This window comes from Schistocerca americana, chromosome 2, assembly GCF_021461395.2.
Source record: "Schistocerca americana isolate TAMUIC-IGC-003095 chromosome 2, iqSchAmer2.1, whole genome shotgun sequence".
NCBI lineage: Eukaryota > Metazoa > Arthropoda > Insecta > Orthoptera > Acrididae > Schistocerca > Schistocerca americana.
In genome coordinates this window covers 589583936-589610821 of record NC_060120.1, presented here as the reverse complement: position 1 = coordinate 589610821, position 26886 = coordinate 589583936, and the positions used below count along the sequence as shown (strand labels likewise).

At 39.2% G+C, this 26886-nt stretch overlaps 1 protein-coding gene across 1 annotated transcript in view; it reads left to right on the top strand.

Annotated features, from left to right (window-relative positions):
- The window catches only part of LOC124595834 (brachyurin-like), a 61534-nt gene that overhangs the window by 12211 nt on the left and 22437 nt on the right, over positions 1 to 26886 (top strand). The window contains exons 3-5 of the mRNA XM_047134732.1: positions 10 to 178; positions 5197 to 5342; positions 19251 to 19349. Of these exons, the coding sequence (XP_046990688.1) occupies positions 10 to 178; positions 5197 to 5342; positions 19251 to 19349 (414 nt within the window). The remainder of the gene's footprint in view (positions 1 to 9; positions 179 to 5196; positions 5343 to 19250; positions 19350 to 26886) is intronic.

Below are 26886 nucleotides of genomic sequence, written 5' to 3'. Positions count from 1 at the left end.
CTGTTTCAGCTGGACACCCAAAGGCTGAAAAGGCTGCTGGCCGCATTGTAAATGGCGCCCCAGCCTCACTCGGCCAGTTCCCACACCAGGCGTCCTTGATCATTAACTACGGCGCCATGTGTGGTGGGTCGCTGATCTCCACCTCTGTCGTCCTAACAGCAGGGCACTGCGCCTCCGGGTGAGTAAAACCAAAGTACCAACGCCAAGATCCAGAAAGTGGTCTCATGCTTATTCGAAAAAAGACTACGTTTATTTGCTATTGTAAGACTTGAAGTCGAATTGCACTGACGAAATATTCCTGTGTTATTATCTAAAAAACAATACTGCCTTGAAGCAATGTTTCGACAAGCTTCCTACTTATCAACTTCAGGACAGGGACTGGTATCCTGTATGAAGTCATCTTCAATATACTATTAATTGCACTCTTCCTGCCTTGAGGGACCGGCAGTTGTCCTCATCTGACACAGCGCAACACGATCTACTGTATTAGCCTACTTATCATTTATCCGTCTTCTGCGTTCTATCTTCTCTCTCTCTTCTATCATCTATCTATCGACATACAGAATGAAGTGCTTAGTCGCTGTTCTATCAGGATCTACTGTAGGGGAGGGGGGATATTGATATGGTTTTCACTGATAGATAGACTGACTTATGAGGAAGGAATGCGTATATAATTTTTAAATACTTCATTCAACTACGATGAATGAAATACCGCCGCTGCTGTGAAAAGCATGTTGAATGTCATTGACATCTAGTGGTGAACGGAAGAACTCTTTGGAAGCACAGTTCTGCAAAGTGCGAAGCACTGCACTCAAACAGAGTGCATGCGTTCCCCTCTCTTTGATGTACCACCATGCGGAGAGATTAGCGCAGAATGCTTAATGTGGATGTGAATTAACGCAATAAGAGAAAGAAAAAGAGATGTAAGTCTCTGACGATCTCTCTCTCTCTCTCTCTTTGAGGTAGATCCTATTACATTGGTTATAAACATTTCAAACAAACCATGATGTTCTCCCTTCATTTCCCTGAGAAATCACTCCAAACGCCATTAACTACGGAACAGACAACATTCAGGCCTCCTCAGAACTTCCCTGGCGTGCACTGCTTAAATTGTCAAAGTTGTTCTCTGATTTTTATTCATTGTCACGCGCGGTGGCGGCATTAGCGCTAACCCCGACAACTCGTCCGTCGTAAATAACCGTATGAAGCCGGGATGTGTCGCTAGTTCATTTATAAAAACAAATCGTTTTCGACACCGTATAAGAACGTGCGAGAAACTGTACCAAATTCCTAGAACTCTCCAATGAAATCAACACATTACTATTCTGAACAAGCTTCTGGTAGATGTTTTACTCCACTGCTGAAGTCGAGGAATGTTGTGCGCTACACACATCCCTGAACGAGAAAGTACCTCAAACGGAGAGAGTAGACAGCAATTTGGCGGTAGTAAGGGTCTGGTCTTTATCCTTAAGTCATTACATGTGAATTCTGGAACTAAATCGTTCCTTGACAATGCCATTACACATTTACTGTCTCATCAAAGCTTGTGTTCAGACTCTGACGACATCGCCATAGACGAGATGTCTAGTCTACCTACTTCGTATTTGTTTCTATGTATCTCGCTTTTTGGGAGGGGTGGAACTTGAGGTAACGTATATAACGTTTATTTCCAAATTATCACACCACAGAGTAATTCTGGAGCTGTAGGACTTTGCCAAATTAAAGCTTCGTGCTACCCATCCTGATGTACATGTCGAGTATCTGAGAGAAACAGCCTATCTATTGAACTACCGAACTATAGCTCCTGCTCGATACCTCCGGAAAAAAAGGCTATCTAGAGGGGTAAATGAACCGTGTTTTTCCGAATAATAGCAGAATTAAAATTACGGTGCCGTCCATTAAAACCGACTAGGCGTTGCAGTGTTAGTTGTAGATAGACCAGACACTCTGCATTATCATGCGGCACTGGGTGCAACGTACAAAAAGAGTTCCTTTAAATGAAATTTGCACAACAGAGAAACAATTACGGACACACCTGACGAAAACTTTGAACAGGTCATAGTGCAGTACAGTGCCAAAGGGATCTGAGAGTCTGTGATCAAAGAGGCGGTGGAAATAACGACAGATAATCACGAATTTAGTATTGGAGGGCAGCGTAGGGGGTAAAAATTTTAGAGGCAGACCAAGACATGAATACACTAAGCAGATTCAGAAGGATGTAGGTTGCAGTAGGTACTGGGAGATGAAGAAGCTTTCACAGGATAGAGTAGCATGGAGAGCTGCATCAAACCAGTCTCAGGACTGAAGACCACAACAACTAGAATGCTCTTGTCAAGCGAGACAACAGTTTTCATCCAGGTTTCCCACAGTCATTCGGCAAGAACTGCCTCGACAGAGCGGCGATGGCAGCAGGCTTCTTGGACTACCAGCCCACAGCTCTACATCCAGTCCCCTACTATCTTATACTCAAAAACCTGTCGGAAGTTTCATTATTTTCTATCCTTCCCGGTGTTGCTATTCTAGTTGCCACTATTTATATATGGATACATAGCATTTCAGTGTCATTGGATTAGGACTGGGGGTTGTGCATTCGTGAGTTCAGCTTAACAAATATACATAAAATTTCTTGCAATAGGTCAAGAACAGTTAAACAGAACTTAGTTTTTACCCCAATTTAGTTCTACAAGCAGAGCTCAAACAAGAAATTAACAATTAAATGATTTCGACACAAACAAACATAAATTAATCTGGGAGACACAATAATAATTACAATACACGGCACTATAGTTTTATAGTTTCTGTACTTAACCACATGACACTAAGACAACTTACAGACTTAAGGTTACCCACCCAGCATGCAGTTCAACCTTGGTTCACCAATTCCTGTTACCATAATCGAATAATAGCATCGCTCCTACTCAAATGTCGAACAATGCTTCGATTGGGTTAGATAGAGCAGTAACCAGTCGTGGAATTAAGTTGTTTTAATATGACATTTATAGTCAGAACGCAGATCAGATTTCGACCTATGTCAGGTCATTATCTATGCAGCGCGGAATTGTTGCAGTTGTTCGTGCTCAAGTGAATTCTTACACAGTTGAACACATGGTTGAACTGCGTAAGCATTCACTTGAGCACGAACAATTGCTGCAATTCCGCACTGCATTGATAGTGACCTGACACAGGTCGAAATCTGATCTGCGTTGTGACTATAAATGTCATATTAAAACAACCTAATTCCACGACTGATTGCTGCTCTATCTAACCCAATATAACCACAGTCGTTGCGTGCACCCACCCCATGGAGGGCAACCTGATGAATGCTTCGATTACTCCAACCGTCTTCTTTGAGCCCATCTACACGCCCTTTCTCAAATGCTGACATGTGGATATGATGTTCTCGTGTCTGTGTGCGAGTCGTCTTTACGGTCCAATTGAGTACACGGACTGAAATTCACAAAGACTTTATGTCCTGGTATCGAAATGTCTCATGTTCACTACCCCTGCCGCCTGTAAGATGAAATTGCGCTTCAGCGATACACATCATCCAAAGTTCACAATTTTACAGATCCACTGACCTATGTGTTTTCCTGTCGGTGGCGATAAGTCACGTCCGTCAGTTCTTACAGTGATTTAAACTACCTCGGACGTGTCCTCCATTATTTCCGTTTACTTGTATGTTCAGTGCTATTTACATCGCGCGTTTTGTGTTTTCCTCCACGCTTGTCTATACGCAGAGTTCAGACTCTGTTCCCCCGATAGATCAGCTCAAATATCGAATTTTCATTCCTTCTTCTGAGGGTTCGGGTCACGGGATTAGTAGTCGGCTAGTAAAGTTTGCAACAATTTGTGCCGAGTGTGGCGGTTTTGCGGAGGTGTCACCTCTGTGCTGGTGGAAAAGTAGCGAGGTAGGATATTGTTATGCGTGTGACGCTTTTCCTTTTCTTTCTTTTGTAGTTTTAATTGGTGACCATCACGGAGATGGCATTTTTGCAGTGCTAGTAGGAACAGTTGCGCCTCCAGGAACGGCAGCAAAAGCTGCAGCACGAGCAGATGCAGAAACTGCCCAAACAGAATGCGGAGTAACTATGCTCTCACACTCTGCTCTGAAGGTGGGCCAAGTGCCTAGAGAGAAGCCTCCACTCCACCCGTGCCCGCCCCTTCCACAGAGCCCTCAACAGCTCTTGCTTCGCATAAATGGGTTTACGTGTCAGCAGGGCGACGGTGTCGGTCATGGCATATTTCTACCCGTGGACTAAATTGATACAGTGTGTATCCTTTCACCCACAGAATAGGGTAGTGTGGTGTTGATCCCGCGACTCCCACTTCGGACTACATGGAATTGGAACCAGCTCCTTCCTTTTCCCGCTCGCCCGTGGACTTGTTCTCATCCCCACTGATGCAGACGGACCATCCGTTACTCCAACCTGCACCTTCCCCTGCCGCTCCGTGGCCTTTTTAGGGGTGACAGAATTAGCGTTCCCGCCTGTGGACATCGATGTGGACGCAGATACGGCATAGGTTTCACTGCAGAATAGTGGACCACGCTGCCACTGAAGGCGCGCTCAAAGCATTTTGTAGGGAGAGTCACTGACCCAGGAGTTTACCTGTCGGCAGCGATAGACGGGTGCTGCGTTTTTAAGCTGAATTACACTTCCTCGGCTGGGGCGTTCACCTTGCACCGTGCTTTATTTCTGGTGCTTGGTTGTTCAGTTCCTTGCACTGGTCACGTTTTGTGTTTTTCTCTACGCTTATCTCTACGTATTGTTCAGACTCTTTGCATCCCCGATAGATCGACTCGAATGTCGAGTTTCCTTTCCCTCTTCCGAGGTTCAGCTCCCCGGATATGTAGTCGAGCCACCGCCAGCTAGCACAGTCTACATTTGTGCCGACAGTGACGGTTCGCTGCGTTTTTACGCCCTGTGCAGATACAAAATACATGATACACAGACAAGTTGGGCACACGTCTTCCCTCCCTGATGTAATAAACAACTTCGGCGACAGGAAGAGTATCTGGCCACAAAAGTAAAACAGACATAAAGTTGCCGAAGTTTGAGTACAGCAGAGCCTATAATAGCATAGATTAACGCTGTCTAAAAGAAGAAGAAGGAAGAAAATTCTCCTGAATACTATTAAGTCAGCATATTCTTACTTCGTCACGCTAACCTGTGCTGTAACCTTCTTTTGCTGCGACAGGTATAGCACGTGGGAGGTGAGGCTTGGACTTACCAGTCTCAGCATTATTGAGCCTAGCCGTGTGACCATCTACACCACGTCGGCGACGGTGCACCCTGAAAACGACGTCGCCGTCCTCTTCCTGGGTACCAACGTCCCGCTAAACAGTAAGTCCAACACATATGTGGATACATTATCATATAGACAAACAGTTTCCAACACTACTTAAAAATTTACCACTGTATACACTGTATAAATAGAATAGTCGTGGCGGACTTGAATTCGTCATTGGGAATAGGAAGACAAGGAAAAATAGTAGGTGTATATGGACTGGAGGTAAGGAATGAAACAGGAAGCCACCTGGTAGAATTTTGCGCAGAGCATAACTGAATCATAGCTAACAATTGGTTTGATAATCATGAAAGAAGGCTGTATACGTGGAAGAGACCTGTAGACAACGGAAGGTTTCAGATAGAAATATAATGGTAAGACAGAGATTTAGGAAGCAGGTTTTCAATTGTAAGACATTCCCAGGGACAGATGTGCATTCTGACCACAATTTATTGGTCATCAACTGTTGATTAAAAATGAAGAAACTGCAAAAAGGTAGGAATTCAAGGAGATCGGACCTAGATAAACTGAAAGAAGCAGAGGTTGTAAGGAGGTTCAGAGGAAGCATGAGGGAATGGTCGACAAGAACAGGGGAAAGAAATACAGTAAAAGAAGAATGGGTAGCTCTGAGAGATTAAATAGTGAAGACAACACAGGATGAAGTAGGTAAAAAGACGAAAGCTAGTAGAAAACCTTCGGTAACAGAAGAGGTATTGAATTTAATTGACGAAAGGAGAAAATATAAAAATTCAGTAAATGAACAGGCGAAAAGAAACACAAACGCCTAAAAAATGAGATCGACATGAAGTGCAAAATGGATATGCAGCAATGCTTAGAGGACAAATTTAAGAATATAGGAGCATATATCATAGGGATAAGGTAGATACTGCATACGGGGAAATTAAAGAGACCTTTCGAGAAAAGAGAACCACCTATATGAATATCTAGAGATCAGATGGAAAACAAGTCCTAAGTAAAGAAGGGAAAGCAGAAAGGTGGAAGGAGTATGTAGAAGGCCTACACAAGAGAGACGTAAGTGGAGCCGGAACGATGAAAATGACAAAATCGACGCTTCTTGGTTTTTTCATTAAAAATGATTTGGAGTTTTCTGAATAAAACAATCAAGTTTCACCCGCCGCGTAAACTGATGTAGCGACTTGGTGGGTCACCTCTGACAGCGCCGCCCGCTGGCTGCAATCTGGGTGTCTTTGCGGAATTGGACAGTGTTTCGTTTTCCAACGTTGTATGGCTTTATCTCTGTGACAAGTGACTGTTCATATCGCTAAGCATAAACGCTATACAGTGTGCGTTGACTTGTGGAGTTTGCTTCGAGCTATTTAGCTGATCAATTTTGCGTATTGGACGAATTTTGCTCTTACCTGTTTTACGTATTTGGTTTGTGGATATCAATATGCCCCGTTTGAGCAATCGAGTGTTTAAGAAAATGAGTGGAAGAAGAAATATTTTGTTGTTTCGAAGGGAGATGCTGCTCAGACTGCTTCACCGACTACTCCAAATGAATGTGATATAACTTCTTCCAGCAAGAAACATTGTGACTGCAAAGAAAAATTGGAAAACTATGAAAGTGACAGTAATGATGTAAATGAAATAATTTACAGTTTCTTGCTCTCTAATTTTTTTAAACATAACATATTATGACAAGTTTGCAAAGAAAGAGGACTGGAATTGAAAATAATTTCACAGTGGAAAGAAGGTGTATGATATAAATGTTAAGCTAGTGCATGCCTTGCGTTGCATTGGCAAGGGCAGAGCTGCAGGTACAATGTTATGTGGAGTTATGAACTTGCCAAAATCACCAACCAAGTTTGGATTTTATAATGAACTGATGGGATCTTCTGCTGAAGATATTTCTCAAGCAACAATGAAGAAAGCAGTTGAAGAAGCTGTGACATATAATGGGAATTGTAGAGATTTAACTGTTTAGATCGTTCATGGCAACGTAGAGGTCATAAATTTCTAAATGGAGTTGTGACAGCTACCAGTGGAGACAGTTGCAAACTAATAGATGTTGCTGTTCTCTCAAAACATTGTAGATGTAAGGGCAATACCAAGGCCGAACAGAGTGAAAGTTGTGAAGCAAATTTTCACGGCACAAGTGGTGCAATGGAAGTAGAGAGAGTGAAAGCGATTTTTTCCAGATCACAGGAGTGGTATAATGTATGATACACTTAACTATCTAGGAGATGGTGATTCTAAGGGATATAAAGCTGTAGAGGAACTCAAACATTATGGCAATGAAATTCGCATTAAAAAACAGGAGTGCACTGGACATGTGCAGAAGCGCATGCGGGTTTGCTTGTGCTAACTAAAGCAGACATTAGGATCCCAAAAGCATAGTGATAGTAAGACCCTTGGAGGAAGAGGAAGATTGACAGATGAAGCAATTAATAGATTGCAGAGGTAGTATGAGTGTGCTATTAGGCAAAATACAAGAAGCGTTGAGCATATGAGGAGAACAGTATGGGCACTGTTTTTTCATATTGCATCAACAAATGAGCATCCACAACATGCCCTGTGCCCCACAGGTGATGACTCATGGTGTAAGTACCAATCAGGAAAGGAATATGCCAATAAAAACAGTTTGACAAATGCTGTAATTGATGTAATTAAGCCGATATTCAGCAATTTATCACAGCAAAGTTTATTGGAAAAGTGTTTGCAAGGGAAAACACAAAATCCAAATGAAAGTGTAAGTAATTTAATTTCTATTTGGACTCCCAAAAAAATGTTTGTTCAGATAAAATCATTGCCTTTTGGAGTGTATGATGCAGTGGCAACATACAATGAAGGAAACATTGTCAAATGTGATGTGCTGAAACGTTAAGATTTCCAACCAGGACACAACACCATTTCCACAATGCGCCTAATTGATGAAGAAAGGCTAAGAGGTGCAGGAAGAAGAGACAAAAGCCTACAACATGAAGCAAAAGGGAAGAAAAGACCAGTGAAAGGAAATTAACACTGGAAAAAGACGAGGATACTAATAATCCATTCTATGGGCCTGGAATGTATTAAAAAAACTTTGGAAGCCATTTCCTGTAACTTTAAAATTTTCATCTTTGAGGAACATTTTCTCAAAAAATGCAAACAGTATATCAATGAAATTTGTAACAATACTGTTTGCTTCCTTTCCTTCATTTTTATATCAAATTGTAAAAGAATATTGTATAATTCAAGAGTTATAGAAGAGAAAGTGTAAAATTTTACAGAAAAAAATAAGCATCTGCTTAAAAAATTGTAAAACAAAAACCAATAAATATTTCTTAACATGGCATTATAACTTTGTAGAGAAATAGTCACTGAACATGTAGTCCAAATTTCAGAGCAATATGTTTAATGGTTTTAGAAAAAATGTTCCTTCTATTTGCTAAATTTAACATGGAGGAGATGCATTGTACCGGCTCCCTGTAAGTGATGGCAATAATATAGAAATAGAAGAGGATGTAGATATTGATGAGATGGGACATATGACACTCCACGAAGAATTTGATATAGCACTGAAAAACCTGAGTCAAAAGAAAGCCATGGGAGCAGACAACATTCTGTTAGAACTACTGAAAGCGTCAGGAGAGCAAGAGAAAACTCTTCCATATGGTGAGCAAGATGTATGAGACAGGCAAAATACCATCATAAGTCAACAAAAATATAATAATTCCAATTCCAAAGAAAGGAGGTGCTGACGGATGTGAAATTACCGAAGTATTAGTTTAATAAGTCACGGTTGCAAAATACTAACACGAATTCTTTACAGAACAATGGTAAAATTGGTAGAAGGGAAAATCAGTTTGGATTCTGTAGAAATGCTGAAACATGTGAGACAATACTTACCCTACGACTTATCTTAGAAGATAGATTAAGGAAAGGTAACCTACGTTTCTAGCATTTGTAGACTTACGGAACATTTTTGACAATGTTGCCCAGAATACTCCCTTTCAAATTCTGAAGGTGACTGGGGTAAAATATAGGGTGTGAAAGGCTATTTACTATTTGTACAGGAACCTTATGGCTGTTATAAGAGTTGAGGGGCACGAAAGGGAAGCAGTGGCTGAGAAGGGAGTGAGACAGGGTTGTAGCCTATCCCTGATGTTACTCAGTCTGTATACTTGTAACCTCCCACGTCACTTATCGACCTTAACGACAGTGAAAAATTAAACTGTGTGTACCTTAAGGAAATTTGGGAAAAGCAATCGTCACCAAAGTTAATCTGTCGGTAAAGAGGAAGGAAGGGTTACATCTAAATGAAAGGAAAAATGCGAATGAAATTGGTGGAAATTAATTTTGAAAAAGGGTAAAGTTAATAAAGAAAGTAAATTTGAGGTCGTTACGTTAACAATTAACTGTCGTTAATGAGATATTTGAGATTTGGGGAAAATTACTGTCGCCAGTCCTATGGACAACTACTATAATAACTGAAAAAGAAAGGTTACGGCACACATAATTAGCACTAAAAGTGTGGCAACTGAAGGTTGACACGTGTTGTGTGAAAACTGAATGTTTCTCAGAAGTAATAAATTTCGCTACACTCTGACTTAATTTAGCAAAAGAATTAATAAATTGAAAGTTAATTTAGTGTATATATATATATATATATATATATATATATATATATATATATATATATATATATATATACAAATTGTAAAACAATTACAATATGTAAAGACGCAGAAATGTCAAATCTTCAGGTAACAAAATAAGGAAAAAATTTATAGTACAATAGATGGAAATAGGAGGATATGCATTTCCGGCGTTACATACTGAGCAAGCAGTAAAGGAAACAAAGTGGGAATTAAAATCCAGGCAGAATAAATAAAAATTTTGAGATTTGCTGACGACACTGTAATTCTGTCAGAGACAGCAAAGGACCTGGAAGAGCAGTTGAACAGAATGGACAGTGTCTTGAAAGTAGGATACAAGATGAAGATCAACAAAAGCAAGACGAGGATAATGGAAAGTGGTCGAATTAAATCAGGTGATGCTGAGGGAATTAGATTAAGAAATGAGACACATTTAAAATAGTAGATGAGTGTTGCTATTTGGGCAGCAAAATAATTAATGATGGTCGAAGTAGAGAGGGTACAAAACGTAGACTGGTGATGGCAAGTTAAGCGTTTCTGAAGAAGAGAAATTTGTAAACATCGAGTAGAGATTTAAGTGTGAGGAGGTCTTTTGTGCAAGTACTTGTATGGAGTGCATCCATGTATGGAAGATGGACGATAAAAATAGTGACTGCCACTCAAATTCACGAATCATGTCTGTGCCTCCCCTATTTCGCGATAATACAAAACGAGCTGCCGTTCTTTGAGGTTTTTCGATGTCATCCGTCAGTCCCACCTGATGCGGATCCCACACCGTACAGCATACTCCAGAATAAGGCGAACAAGCATGGTGTAAACAGTCTCTTTAGTAGACCTGTTGCACCTTCTAAGTGTTCTGGCATTGAATCGCAGTCTTTGGTTTGCTCTACCCACAACATTATCTATGTGATCGTTCCAATTTAGGTTATTTGTAATTGTAATCCCTAAGGCTTTAACTGAATTTACAGCCTTCAGATTTGTGTGGCTTATCGCGTAATCGAAATTAGCTGATTTCTTTTGGTACTCTTCGCACCATAAAAATATCTTATCTAAATCGTTTTGTTCATCTGATGACTTTACAAGACGGTAAATGACAGCAACATGTGTAAACAATATAAGACAGCTACTCTGGTTGTTTCCTATGTCGTTAACATAGATCAGGAACAACAGAGCGCCTATAACACTTCCGTGATGAAAGCCGGATATTACGTCTCTTTTACTTGATGACTTTTCGTCTATTACTACGAACTGTGACCTTCCTGACAGGAAACCACGAATCCAGTCGCACAAGAGGCATTATTCCATAGGCACGCAGTTTGGTTAGAAGACGCTTGTGAGGAACGGTGTCTAAAGCCTTATGGAAATCTAAAAATATATAATCAATTTGACATCCCCTGTCGATAGCACTCATTACCTCATGAGTATGAAGAGCTAGTTGTGTTTCACAAGAACGACATTTTCTGAATCCGTGCATTGTGTCAATAAATCGTTTTCTTCGAGATACTTCATGACGTTCGAACACAGTATATGTTCTAAAACCCTACTGCGAATCGACGTTAGTGATATGGTCCTTTTTTCGTATTGGTGTGACTTGAGAAATTTTCCAGTCTTTAGATACGGATTCTTCCGTGAGCCAGCGGTTGTACATAATTCCTAAATATGGAGCTATTGCATCAGCATACTCTGAAAGGAACCTGACTGGTATACAATTTGGACCGGAGGCCGTGCCTTTATTAAGTGATTTAAGCTGTTTTTCTACACCGAGGATATTTTCTTCTATGTTTCTCATCTTGGCAGCTGTTCTTGATTGTAATCTTTGGACTGAGGACCAGAAAAGCTACAATAAATATAACATTCGAAAAACTTTAACGCATTCCAGTCAAAAAACTTACGGTTACTGATGTGAAGAAGCTATTGGCGGTTCTTTTACTTCACTAATGGAATCAAAGAATGTTGATTTGTGCACACATCTTTCAGCGAGGAAGTTTCTCTTATGGAGGCAATGGACGAGCAAGTTCCTCCTATGAAGGCAATGGTCTGGGATTCGAGAGGAGCGAGGATCAAAGCATAATCCTTAAATCATTAAACGCTAACTTGGGAATGTTATGAATCATTGACAAAGCCATTGCAGGTTTTCTGACATATCGGAGCTTGTGTTCCGACTAACGTCATCATACGAGGAGGAATTGTGGGGGGGTTAGGGGTTGGGGGGTTTGAATAGGGAATATTTACAAATTAACACATCAGAACGTAACTTTACACCCTGGACTGTATGACATTGCCAAAATAACGCATTGTGCGCTAATTGTGTGTCATTGGAATATAGTATAAATGAGAGGAGGTATAAGAACCAAAAACAAGACAAAACGTCCACTAAATACAGGCTCCAAAATACGTACCTTCAGAGCTATGAATGTTTGTTTATCTTCGCTAGTGTGAAACACTTCTCTACAAGCTCTTTGTTACTACGAATAACGTATGGAATGCAGTGAGCAAATAAGGAGATTTGTTAGTATTGTTACTGTAAACAGTATTCACAGTTCTGGGTAAGTGCAGAGCATACATTAGTTCTGCTGGAACCAGGCTGTGTTGTGATTAGACTGTCAAATATTTTTATTACATTGCAGTTTTACCTTTAATTTTCTTTTCAATCGTTCTGAATATTATCATATGGGACGACTTACGTGTCAGTGATGAAACCTGAAGATGTGTTAAAAATGGTTCAAATGGCTCTGAGCACTATGGGACTCAACTGCTGTGGTCATTAGTCCCCTAGGACTTAGAACTACTTAAACCTAACTAACCTAAGGACATCACACACATCCATGACCGAGGCAGGATTCGAACCTGCGACCGTAGCAGTCGCACGGTTCCGGACTGCGCACCTAGAACCGCGAGACCACCGCGGCCGGCGAGGATGTGTTGGATGACGATCAGTTTGGCTATAGGAAAGATAAAGGCATGAGAGAAGCAGTTCTGTCGTTGCGGTTGATCATGAAAGCAAGACTAAAGAAAAATCAATAAACGTTCATAGGATTTGTTGATCTCTAAAAAGCTTTCGACAATATCAGATGGTGCAAGATGTTCGAAATTATGAAAAATATAGGGATAAGCTATAGAGAAAAACGAGTAATATACAACTTGTACAACATCCAAGAAAGTATAATTAGAATTGAGGACCAAGAACTAAGTGCTCGGATTAAAAAGGGTGTATCCTAGGGATCTAGTCTTTCCCCCTACTGTTCAATCTATACATCGAAGAAGCAGTGATGGAAAGAAAAGATAGTTTCAAGAGTGGAATCGAAATTCAAGGTGAAAGGATATGATGATACGATTCGCTGATGACATTGTAATCCTATATGAAAGTGAAGAAGAATTACATGATCTGCTGAATGGAATGACAGTCTAATGAGTACAGAATATGGATTGTGAGTAAATCGAAGTAAGTAGCAAAAATAAGAACTGCAAGAAACTAAACATTAGGATTGATGGTCACGAAGTAGATGAGGTAAAGGAATTCTGCTACCTAGGCAGCAAAACAGCCCATGACGGACGGAGCAAGGAGAACATCAAAGCAGAGTTACAATGACGAAAAGAGCATTCCTGGCCAACAGAAGTCTGCTAGTATCTAACATTAGCCTTACTTTTAGGAAGAAATTTGTGAGAATGTACATTTGGAGCACAGCATTGTGTGGTAGTGAAACATGGGCTATAGGAAAACTGGAACAGAAGAAAATCGAAGCATTTGAGATGTGATGCTACCGACGAATGTTGGTAATTAGGTGGACCGATGAAATGAGGAATGAAGAGATTCTGCGCAGAATCGGAGAGGAAAGGAATATGTGGAAAATACTGGCAAGGAGAAGGGGTAGGATGATAGGACATCTGTTAAGACATCTGGGAATGACTTCCATGGTACTAGAGGAAGCTACAGAGGGCAAAAACTGCAGAGGAAGACAGAGATTGGAAACACGCAGCAAATCATTGAGAACGTAGGTTGCAGGTGCTACGCTGAGATGAATAGTTTGGGACAGGAGAGGAATTCGTTGCGGGCAGCATCAAACCAGTTAAAACACTGATGACTAAGAAAAAAGAAAAAAAAGTATTATTTCCGCACTTGCCATCACAATGTAAGCTAATTACTACACACAGGGAATGGCAGACACAATGTTTTGTTATGGTCTGGCAAATAGAAGCAACTGTTCAGTTCGTGTGATGTACGCTGAAACTAATTGAGAATAGTCAGATCTTACATGCTACCAAACAGAAGACTGATGACTGAGAAAAAAGAAAAAAAAGTTTTATTTTCGCACTTGCCATCACAATGCAAGCTTGCGCCCTCAATAATACACACAAAAATTATTTTCCCAGTGAGCTAATGTTTTAAATGGTGCGAAAATAGAGTTGTGACCAAGTGCTGAAAACAGAAAGTAACTGATAAATTGAACTTTTACGAATAAAACAAAAAATTAAACTTCAAACCAAAAATGCATTCACACAATACACATTATGCGCTGAATGAGTGTCGGTAAAGTAAAATTATTTACTTGTGCCAGGCAACGTATGATAAATGTAGCTAGTTCTGTGCATTTTAGAAAGGACAAGGACATTTTCTAAGAAGAGTATGATGAAAAATTCATACCACGAAACTGAGGGGACCGAAATTGTTTTTGTGTTAGTAGAATTCCGTGTTAATGGTGTACGCTGAAGAGTCCAATAATGCTGTAGTTTCGATCTCGTCAAATTTTGTTAGAGAATTCGATCTCCTGCCGACATTTACCCTTGCACGCAAAAACTGAAGACCGGAAGTCCGTAAGCAATATGTTTCCTTTTTTTCGGAAAAAATCTGTTGTTGTAATTTAAAATGTCTCTCTATATAAATAATTTTCGACAAACTGCTCGATATCGTCCATCATTTTATTCACGTCACAACTCGAATGAGCATTTCAATAGCTGCGAGTGTTTTGAGTGGTGTTCCGCATCTTTATGTACTAGGGACAGAAACTGCAGTGTTTATTCAATGGTCATATTCGTCGTCGTCCATTTAAAATCCATTTTGTTGTACTGCCGCGTTGTATTATAAAATACTTAAAGAATACTAAAATAAGAATTGTTTTGGTGGCATGGTAGCGTTCTTTCTTAGGGCGTAGAATGATTTAGCTGAGCGGTGGGTATTTCAATGTGTTGAAATTTATGAAGATGTCATGAGACTGCCGAGGTCAAGTTTCTTACATTATGTCGGTTCTAATGTAACGCTGGTTAGTATTAGGAGTGAGAGGGCTGGGGATGTATGCATGACTAGCGTCGTATTTCCGCGACTAAAAGTAGGAAAACAAGGTCCTCATGAACTGCAACAAATTCGCCCGGTAAAATAAGTATCGTGTGGCATTTTTGGCTGTCGGAAAGGGTGTTGTTCTTTGGCGCACTTTGCCCCCTTCTCTTGCGGAAATGTGGGAGATGTGTCGTGTATTTATAGAGTGTAGGTGAGTGTAATAGTGATGGCTTAAAACCACCCAATAATGTAAAAACTTTCCCAAACATTTCATTAAATGGCACTGGCGTCACTGACTTCCGTACAGATCGCAACGTCCGTAATCTCAACATATGTAATGCATCTAAAAGACTGGGGAGAAATCCCTGTGTGCATCTATTTGCTTCGATTGCAAGTAAGTTCTTTTGATAGTGAAATTTCAAGGTCTGTACGATACGTTAATCTCACGACTGCAATACATTTGTGGTGTTCGTAGGGAAATTTGTATGCTTTATAGATTTTAATTTAGTATTGCGGGGTTGCAGAAAATTATCAAGAACAACTACGCATAATGCTTTTCTCGTAAACCGAATTTGAGAATCCAGTCGGTAAACATATCAGTCAGCACCCACGTTTATTTCGTGGCCGTATATTTTTGAAACATAATGGCTTTAAACTTGTCCGGATCACAAATAAGGGTCGTTTGTGAGATCCATCTGACATGTATGTTACCAATGACGTAAATCTTTCCTTAGAGGTTAGCCTCCCTGAAAACGATTTGCCCCTAAGCGATACAGTTTTATTGGGTATGCAGGCGCAAATTGACGTAGTTTCGTTGGCGTTGAAAACATCTGCCACGTCATATCTGTAGTCGTAGTCGATAAACCTTGGTTAGCATCACTCCAGAAATTTTCAACTCTATGCTGTTCGTTTTCATGAACGTTATAATCAGCCTTTATAGGCGGAAAATTCGATATCGATTTGTTTTTCGCCAGTTCAACAGTTTTTCCACGCAAAAAGCTCCTGGTACAGGAGCATTCTTGCGACCTAGCTTATTTGAACCAACAAGCAACGAAGTCTACACTTCATACATGTCTCTGACTCGAAATTGTGCGCTCAACCGGAAAAAAACCAAGTTCATGGTCGTCGAAAAATTAATCTGTACTCAATATTACATATAAAAACTGCAGATTAATTTTTCGACGACTGTGAACGTAATTTATGTCCGAAGCCGTTGGAGTAAAATATAAATAAAGCCAACATTTGTGTGTCATGCATTTTATTAAGTTTTTACAAGCTGATAACTGCCTTAACAAGACATTTTCGAATTCCGTTCTTCATCAACTGCCTTAAGCAGCCCCATCTTTATTTTAAGAGTCAATTAATTTGGGTCTCATGATTGCAGGAAGACAGTCTGTCAGCATATCATAAAAATTTAACTTTTCTAGTTAAGAGAATGTATGAAATTATTTCGCACTTTGACGCCAACTCAGTATCAAATTGTGCTAACTAAGCTGATTTTCCGGTTTAAGCATTTTCGCATCATTGTATCTGAACTCTTCAAATACAGTCACACTATTGCGAAATGCAGCTGATCGTATTTGCAGTCTTCCAAATAATTTTTCATAGTCACAACACTACCAGCGACGCAGTGTGCTTTTAATGGCGATGTGTCAAGTCTATAGCGACAAATTTTATTATTGTGAGACTGTTGCTGGATAATGCAAACTCTGACAAAACAACGATTTCATGAACAAAAAGTGGCTCATGTCTGAAAGATAATCACAAAAGTAATTGGTGCTCGATTGACTGCAAACAGATATATATCTCAAGATGACTAAAAGCGTGACATCTTACAGAAAATGGCTACTAAGTGAGCAGCAAAGAGAAGAAAAGGCTATTTTGAATTTTTACAGCAGTCAGGCAGTCACATCGGCGCTCACTTCTCGATTCGCGCTTTTCGGAGCTCATCGTTTGCCTGTACCGGAGCACATATGATTTACACATCCACGTCTCCCTTTCTCGAACGTTAACACAACTGGCAGGGTGCATAGTTGGATGAAACTTCAGCGTACTCCCATTTCCGTTTTGTAAGTAGCAACAGGACATATAACTTTCGTCTATAATTTCCCAGTGTTTAAAACGTGAAGATTGTTAAAGACAGAGGTTATTGTGTTTTTACTGTGTAAAAATTCCAAAAGCACTTTTTTGAAGAAAAATTCTGGCATCTCTGTTCCCGTCGTTCTGTATAACCAGTGAAATGCAACGTTTGAGGTATAATCCTTTTATTTTTGATGGTCTGATAATGCATTGACTTGAAATACATTTATAGTTTCTGAGAAATTGCATTAACTGGCCGTTCATTGTTCTTGGTAGACTATTTTGTCATATATTGACGACATAATGACATCTACGCTGTTAAGCTTAAGGCTATTTGGAGCAATCAAGAGCATTCTAAGATAGGAAATCAGAGACACAAAGTGGAGAGCAAGCAAAAGTGGTAGCATTTAGGTTTCGAAGATAAATAGTAACACTATGGCAAATTGCAACCGTTTCAGGTGAGAAGTTTCACTTCAGAGAATTAAGAGGTAACTTCATCCACGACCTAGACGCTGCCGTAAGGCGCCACTGTAGCAGATCGCCACGAAAAGGCACTGAGCCGTGCGTAGCTGGTGTTCGTGCCGTTTCTTATTTTACATCTTGTTTTTTCCGTACAGCCACCTCGTTATGTTAATTTCCAATTACTGGTGTCAACGAGGTGCTGTCTTGCTTGCCCGTGTGCGGCATCAGCAGCACTTATCGATATAGGCCCTGCCGTATTATCTTTGCTGGACTGCTATTACTTCCCGGTCGTCGTGTGTTTGGAGTTAGTTCGGACATGGCAGTGTTTGAGTTGGCACGCGGCACAAGTTCAGTCGGGGCGCGGCAGCAGCGAGGTCCGGACCGCCAGGACTCGACCGACATTTGCCAACACACATGATTGGAGTGGGGACGACTTTGGTTGGTCGTCGGTCGGTCGTATTATGAAGTATAAAGCAATTACGGAAAATATATTTTCTGCAACTAATTTTTTTCTTAAAACAATTGTTATAATTTGTTATGTACTTTGTCATTTCATTTGTCACATATTTTACCTAAGTTAAATAGTTTTACATCGCATTTTACTGAAAAACTCCTCTTTTTTTAGTGCTAAAGCACATACTACCAACTGGCAGCTTTGAAAACAAACTTAGATACTCGCTAGATACACCAAGCTTCACATATTTGACCGCGCAGTAATTCCACAACCACATGTATTTACGCGTGTTCCTGGCGATAGAGTAACAGCCGAAAATAGATTTCAGTACAATCTTGTGGAATATTACACCAATGTCGTGGATTTCTCATTCATCGTATTCTGATAATTATTACCTACAGTTACAGAGATCATAATGTACATTTCAGTCGATTCTAATGGCTCGTTTTAGTATAATTTAACAGTACGATTAGATTCGACTTCCGCACTTGAGAACTTCTTCCACGGCCATTTTTAGCATAATATCTTGCTTATTGGAATGCTTTTCTATGCATAGATTTCTGAATTATTTGACTGAGCCAAGTCAATTATACAAAATATCTCTAAACATGAAGCTACTTGTTAGAACAGAATATTCACGATCTTTTTTGAGCAGTAAGATCGGTCACAAGGAATACCAAAACGAATGTCTGTTGGGGGCATTCTTTTGTCTATGTTGATAATATTCTGTGATTCACTGATATCTGAGTAAATGCCATGGTAAATTTTCGGCAAAAGCAGTTCTCCACAATAAGATAGGGACCGCACACGGTGGTTCGCACATAACTGTCTTAATTTTATCGCCAAGTACACTTGGTTTCTCAGAAACCGTAGGTCGAGTGCTCATATTTTCGAAGTCATCGTAATTATCCCGATCAACCACGTTATAGAGACGTCCGTTCATTTACGTACTAAATGCGTCCGTATGTATCTTGATTACTAGAATCGTAGTTCAGAGAGTATTTTCATTGCTTCTGTGACTTCATTCTTCGAGAGTCCTACGTCTTGATTGTTCCAGGGGTATAACGAGAAATATAAAAATATGTTTCTATTTTTACAGCTTACATCGGACTGGTGAACCTGCCTTCTCGCTCACAGGCGAGCAACAGCTTCGAGGGCCAGACCGCTACAGTCAGCGGCTGGGGCCTCAATACCGACAGTAAGTACACGCGTTCTACGTAGGTGGTGACTACTTTTTATGCTTTTTATTGATTCCGTCTCATCCTGAAAGTTGGTGTAAGGGAATCGAATGTTGTTAGTGGTAATACGTTTGAAAATGTGAGTCTGCATTTATTGTATAGGTTGTCTCATGTCATACAATACGTCAAATTTTGCACGATCTGAGTAAATTTAATGCAAACTGAGTAATGTTCTCAACGCAACAAGTTTCATGGAAGTATCTTCTGGATCACTAAAATCAGTGGCGTATGCGATATTAAACGCGCCGTCAGGCCTCCAGCAAAGCAATGTACTCATACTGCGGCAGAAATTAAAAGCAGATAACGCTAATACCTACCACATGATCAACAAGGCATGGCAATTTCATAAGTTGCTGACTGGATGCATCCAGAGAAGAATAGAAAAGAATATCTATCAGGTACTGATAGAAAATCACGAGCTATTCGAAATTTACATTTGAATATCTATCTTTAAAAAATCGTCATATGTGTCAGCTTGAATAAGATATTCAGAATAATGTAGATAACCAAATGTAATACAGGAGAGACGCTTTAGTGTAATATCTATCGAAATCGCATAAAGCTAACTGAAGTTAGTTTGTAAAAGAGTGCTACAGCTCATTAACATTGCAGCATAAATTTTTTGTGGATAAGGGAAAGACGAACCTCAATGCAAGTTCCAATTAAGAATATATAGGTGTCATTTATGAGGTTCGTGGATGACAGTCTTGTCCTACGAGATATTTTACGTACTGCGTATGTGTCCTGTTCGAGCATAGCTCTGGAAGGCCTGCAGTGCTTTATAAACACATGATACATATGAGTTAGTACAACGTGACAACTACCGTCTGAATATGAATACACATGCTTAGCACTGGATCGTCTGCAAAAAGTTCGAACCAGATTGGCTAAATGTGATTTATCATTTAGAAGAGTTTGCTGTGGGGTAAGACACACCAATGTTGAATTTGTATCTGTCCTGAGACGCCATGACCGGCCTCATTTGAACTCTTCTGTTGGGAGAGTTAATTTGGAGTTGGAACGGCTGCTTGGGTCGGGTGCGGGGGCTCATATTGGTGTGGTTCCTGTTGATTATCTCAGTAGGTGGGACTATATCAGGCACGGCCTACATCTCAACAGGAAAGGGAAGGGGAAACTGGCTGGGGTAATAGCAGGAAATTTAAGGAGTGGAGGCACTGCCATGAATGGTAAAATACCAGTGGTTACAGGTGTTGGAGCAGCACCTTTTTTAGGACAGGTAAGACAGAAAGATGTCAAGTTCTACGAGAGGTCAGGATTGAAACAAATCTTCAGTTTAGGAAAGAAATTAAACAGCACAATTCTAGCACATTGGATCACCAATCACAGCTATCAATCATAAATTTTCACCAATCACGAGAAATTTTTTCCACCAAGTTGTATCTCAGTCCTAGGTAATTGCATTGATGAATTAAAGTCACCCAACCCAATTGACATAATCTGCCTCTCTGAACACCATGTGACCACTGGTATAGGAACTAGGCCTAAGCACAATAAGAAACTCAGACAGGAGAGTGCTGCAAATGTTAGAATAAGGAAAGGTTCTCATAAAAGTATAATTAAAAATAATGTAAGTATATTTCATCAAAATATTGGGAGTTTAAAGAATAAAGTAGATGAGCTTCTGGTTTGTTTAGAAGATTTAGAAGCTGAGAATGAAATAGATATACTATGCCTGTCTGAGCATCACATTTTTACTGATATGAATAAGGTAAATGTAAGTGGTTATAAGCTCTCTGCACATGAAATGAGAGAAAATATGGAGAAAGGAGGAGTTGCCATATATGTCAAAAGTTATCATTGTGCAAAAAGTATAGAAACAAAAAAGTTTTGTGTAGAGAAACATATAGAAGCATGTGCCTGTGAGCTTAAATTAAATAAAGGCACATTTATAATTGTAACTGTATATAGGTCCCCATCAGGAAATTTTCATCTATTTCTGAAAAATTTGGACTCCTTGTTGTGCTATCTGTCAGACAGGGGGAAGCAAATTATTATTTGTGGGGACTTCAATGTAGATTCTCTGAAAGAGGGTAATAGGAAAATGACCTTGAAGTATTACTCGGTTCTTTCAATTTGACACTCGTTATTGATTTTCCTACTCGGGTGGTAAAGGATAGCAGCTCACTGATAGATAACTTCTTTATAGACCAAGATAAGTTTAACCAGATAAATGCTCAGCCTGTTGAAAATGGTCTTTCTGATCATGGTGCACAGCTAGTTACAATATATGACATAGCTCCATTCAGCAATACTAAACAGTCCTCCAAAGTAGTATGTTCAGTCAACGATTTAACAATTGCAAATTTCAGGGAAAGCCTACAGCAGTTAGACTGGGATGAGGTGTACCGTGAACCTGATACCAATTTAAAATATAATTTATTTCATGATATTTTTGTAAATGCATTTGAAAACTGCTTCCCCAAGAAAAAAGTTAAATATACTCGTAAGAAACCTTGTAACAAACCATGGCTTACTAAGGGTATAAAAATATCTTGTAACCGGAAAAGGGAAATGTATCTGACAGCAAGAAAGAGTGGTGACCCAGAAACTATCAAAAATTATAAAAACTACTGTGTTATATTAAGAAAAGTTATTAAAAAATCCAGGAGTATGTGTATCATGTCTGAAATCAGCAACTCTGATAATAAAATTAAAACAATTTGGAATATTATTAAAAGAGAAACAGGTCAACCAAGAGCAGAGGAAGACAGTATTACCATCAAATTGAATGAAAACTTTACGAACAAAAAGTTAGAAGTTGAAAATATTTTTAATAATCATTTTCTAAATGTTGTGGATATAGTAGGATCCAGGTGTTCATTAGAAGATGCTAGGCTGTTAATGGAAGAGGCCATACCTATGCAATTTGATACAATTGAAATCTCACCCACTTCTCCCTCTGAAATTAGGAAAATAATAAACTTGCTTAAAAGCAAAAACTCACATGGAATTGATGGCATTTCCAGCAAAATACTAAAAGCTTGTTCTCAACAGATAAGTAAGATTCTCAGCCACCTGTGTAGTAGCTCTCTGGAACAGTGCATTTTTCCCTGATAGACTGAAATATGCTATTGTTATACCTTTGCGTAAAAAGGGGGATAGATCTGATGTCAACAATTACCGTCCAGTCTCCCTTCTAACAGCTTTATCCAAAATTTTTGAGAAAGTAATGTATTCAAGAGTAGCTTCACATATCTGTAAAAATGAAGTACTAACAAAATGTCAGTTTGGTTTCCAGAAAGGTTTTTCAACAGAAAATGCCATATATGCTTTCACCAGTCAAATTTTGAATGATCTGAATAACCGAACACCACCCATTGGGATTTTTTGTGATCTCTCAAAGGCTTTTGATTGTGTAATTCATGAAATTCTGCTAGACAAGCTCAAGTATTGTGGCATGAGTGGGACAGTGCACAAATGGTTTAATTCGTACCTAACTGGAAGAGTGCAGAAAGTTGAAATAAGTAGTTCTCGTAACATGCAAAGATCAGCACATTCCTCAAATTGGGGAACTATCAAGAATGGGGTTCCACAAGGGTCAGTCTTGGGTCCTTTGTTGTTCTTATTATATATTAATGACTTGCCATTCTATATTCATGAAGAGGCAAAGTTAGTTCTCTTCACTGATGATACAAGTATAGTAATCACACCTGAGAAACAAGAATTAACTGATGAAATTGTCAATACTGTCTTTCAGAAAGTTACTAAGTGGTTCCTTGTAAACGGACTCTCACTGAATTTTGATAAGACACAGTACATACAGTTCCGTACAGTGAATGGTATGACGCCATTAATAAATATAGACCTTAATCAGAAGCATATAGCTAAGGTAGAATATTCCAAATTTTTAGGTATGTCCATTGATGAGAGATTAAATTGGAAGAAACACATTGATGATCTGCTGAAACGTTTGAGTTCAGCTACTTATGCAATAAGGGTAATTGCAAATTTTGGTGATAAACATCTTAGTAAAATAGCTTACTACGCCTATTTTCACTCATTGCTTTCATATGGCATCATATTTTGGGGTAATTCATCACTGAGGAATAAAGTATTTATTGCACAAAAGCGTGTAATCAGAATAATAGCTGGAGTCCACCCAAGATCATCCTGCAGACATTTATTTAAGGATCTAGGGATATTCACAGTAGCTTCTCAGTATATATACTCCCTTATGAAATTTGTTATTAACAACCAAACCCAATTCAAAAGTAATAGCAGTGTGCATAACTACAATACTAGGAGAAAGGACGATCTTCACTATTCAAGATTAAATCTAACTTTGGCACAGAAAGGGGTGAATTATACTGGCACTAAAGTCTTTGGTCACTTACCAAATAGTATCAAAAGTCTGACAGATAACCAACAAGTATTTAAGAAGAAATGAAAAGAATTTCTGAATGACAACTCCTTCTACTCCATAGAGGAATTTTTAGATATAAATTAAGAAAAAAATAAAAAAACAAAATATTAAAAAAAATAAAAAAAATAAAAAAAATAAAAACAAAAAATAAATAAAAACAAAAAACACAAAAAAATTGTTTTATTAACTTAAGTATGTTGTTAAATTAACCTAATTATGTCATGTATTGGAAAATTCGACTCGTTCCACATCATTACGAAATATCGTATTCATGATCCATGGAACTAGTATTAATCTAATCTAATCTAATCTAATCTAGGGCAGAGCCGTAGGTGGTTAAGCGAAGGACATTAAAAAAGCCCGAAAATGATCTATATTAGTATCTCGTCCATAGTTTCCGGGATTTCCGAATGGTGACACTTCCAGTGACAGTTGACTCCTAGAGCTAGGGGTGGCACTAGGCAAAATTGACATGTAATGCTTAACTTCGAAACGCTTCGAGAAAATTCCACTTATTGTTGTTGTAATCTTCAGTGGCAACACTGCTTTGATGCAGCTCTCCATGCTGCTCCATACTCTGCAAGAATCTTCTTCTCCGAATAACTACTGCAACCTACATCCTTCTGAATCTACTTACTCTATTTATCATTTGGTCTCCCTCTACGATTTTTATCCTCCACACTCCCCTGCAATACTAAACTGGTGATCCCTTGATGTCTCAGAACCTGTACTCTCAACCGATCTCGTCTTTTGGTCAAGTTAAGTCAAATATTTCTTGTCTCCCCAATTATATTCAGTACCCACTCATTAGTTACGTTATCTACCCATCCAATATCCAATAATTTTCTGTAGCGCCACATTTAGAAAACTTCTATTCTTTCTTTGTCTAAACTGCTTATCGTCCATGATCCACTTCCACACATGGTAACACTCAAGGCAAATACTTTCAGAAAAGGCTTCCTGATGTTTAAATCTATACTCGATGTTAATAAACTTCTCTTCTTCAGAAATCCTGTCCTTGGAATTTCCAGTCTATATTTTGTATCCTCTCTACTTCCGCATTCCTCAGTTATTTTGCTTCCCAAATAGCAAAACTCATCTACTAGTCTAATTTCCTTAGCATCAAATGGTTTAATTCGACAACATTTCATTAACCTTGTTTTGCTTTTCTTGATGTACATTTCATATTCTCCTTTCAAGACAATGTCCACTCCGTTCAACTGGTCAAGTAATTTGCTGTCTCTGATAGAATTACAATGTTACTGGCAATCTTTAAGGTTTGTATTTCATCTGCCTGGATATTAATTACTACTCCAAATTTTTCTTTTATTTCCTTTACTGCTTTCTCAGTATACTGATTGAATACCGTCGGGAATAGGCTAAAAAACTGTCTCACTTCCTTCTCAACCACTGCTACCCTTTCATGCCCCTCGACTCTTATTACTGCCTTCTGTTTTCTTTTGTAAATAGCCTTTCGCTCCCAGTATTTTATCCCTGCTACCTTCAGAATTTCAAAGAGAGTATTACAGTCAGTGTTGTCAAAAGCTTTGTCTCAGTCTACAAATACTATAATCGTAGGTACGTCTTTCCTTAATCTTTCTTGTAAGTCATGGGGTCAGTATTGCCTCGCGTGGTCCTACATTCTCCGGGATCCAAACTGATCTTTCCCAAGGTCGGCTTCTACTAGTTTTTCCATTATTGTGTAAAGAATTTGTGTTAGTATTTTGCATCCATGACATGAAACTGATAGGTCGGTTATTTTCACACCTGTCAGTAGCTGCTTTCTCTCTAATTATTACATTCTTCTTGAAGTCTGAAGGTATTTCATCTGTCTCATGCGTCTTTAACACTAGATGGAAGAGTTTTTTAATGAATGACTATCCCAAGGCTATCAGAAGTTCTGACGGAATATCGTCTACTCCCGGGGTCTTGTTTCGTTTTAGGGCTTTCAGAGCTGTGTCAAGTTCTCGCAGTATCATATCTCACATCTCATCTTCAACTACGTCCACTTCCATTTCTGTAACATTGCCTTCACGTTTATCTCCCTTGTACAGACCTTCTATGTACCCCACCAATCTTCCAGCTTTCCCTTTTATGCTTACCACTGGTTTCCCATCGAAGCTCTTGATATTCGAACAGCTGCTTCTTTTTATCTGTATTGGCCTCTTTAACTTTCCTGTAGACGGTATCTATTTTTCCCGTAATAAAATACGCTTCTAAATACTTACATCTGTCCTCTAGCCATTCCTGCTTAGCCTTGTTGCACTTCCTGACAATCTGATATTTTAGTGTTTTGTATTCCCTTGCGCCTTCTTCATTTGCTGAATTTTTATATTTTCTTCTTCATCAATTATATTCAATATCTCTTGTGTTATTCATGGATTTCACTAGGGATTGTTTTTTTACGTATTTGATTCTCTGCTGCTATTTCACGTCTTAAAGTTATCCATTCGTCTTCTACTGTATTCCTTTCCCCATGATCTAGTTACCCCTCGCCTAATACTCCCTCTGAAACTCTCAGCAACCTTTGGTTTTTTCAACTTCTACAGGTCCCATCTCCTTAATTTCCTACCTTTTTCCAATACCTTCAGTTTTAATCTACAGTTCGTAGCCAATAAATTGTGGTAAGAGTCTGCGTCTGCACCTGGAAATGCTTTACAGATTAAAACCTGATTCCTAACTCTGTCTTGTCATTACATACTCAATCTGAAAACTTCCGGTGTCTCCAGGTCTCTTCAACGTAAATAATCTTCGTTTGTGATTCTTAAACCAAGTGTTAGCGACGATTAAATTATGGTCTGTACAAAACTCTACCAAACGGCTTCCTCTTTCATTCCTTTTCCCCAGTCCATAGTCACCTGATGTTTTTCCTACTCTTCCTGCTTACGAATTCAAGTACCCCATCAGTATTAAATGTTCGTCTGAATAACTTCTTTTATGTCGTCATACACTTCTTCAATTTCTCCATCTTCTGCTGAGCTAGTTGATATGTAAACAAGTTCTACAATGGTGGGTGTGGACTTCGTGTCTATTTTGTATACCCGCCGAGCGTTTCTAGGCCCTACAGTCTGGAACCGCGCGACCGCTACAGTCGCAGGTTCGAATCCTGCCTC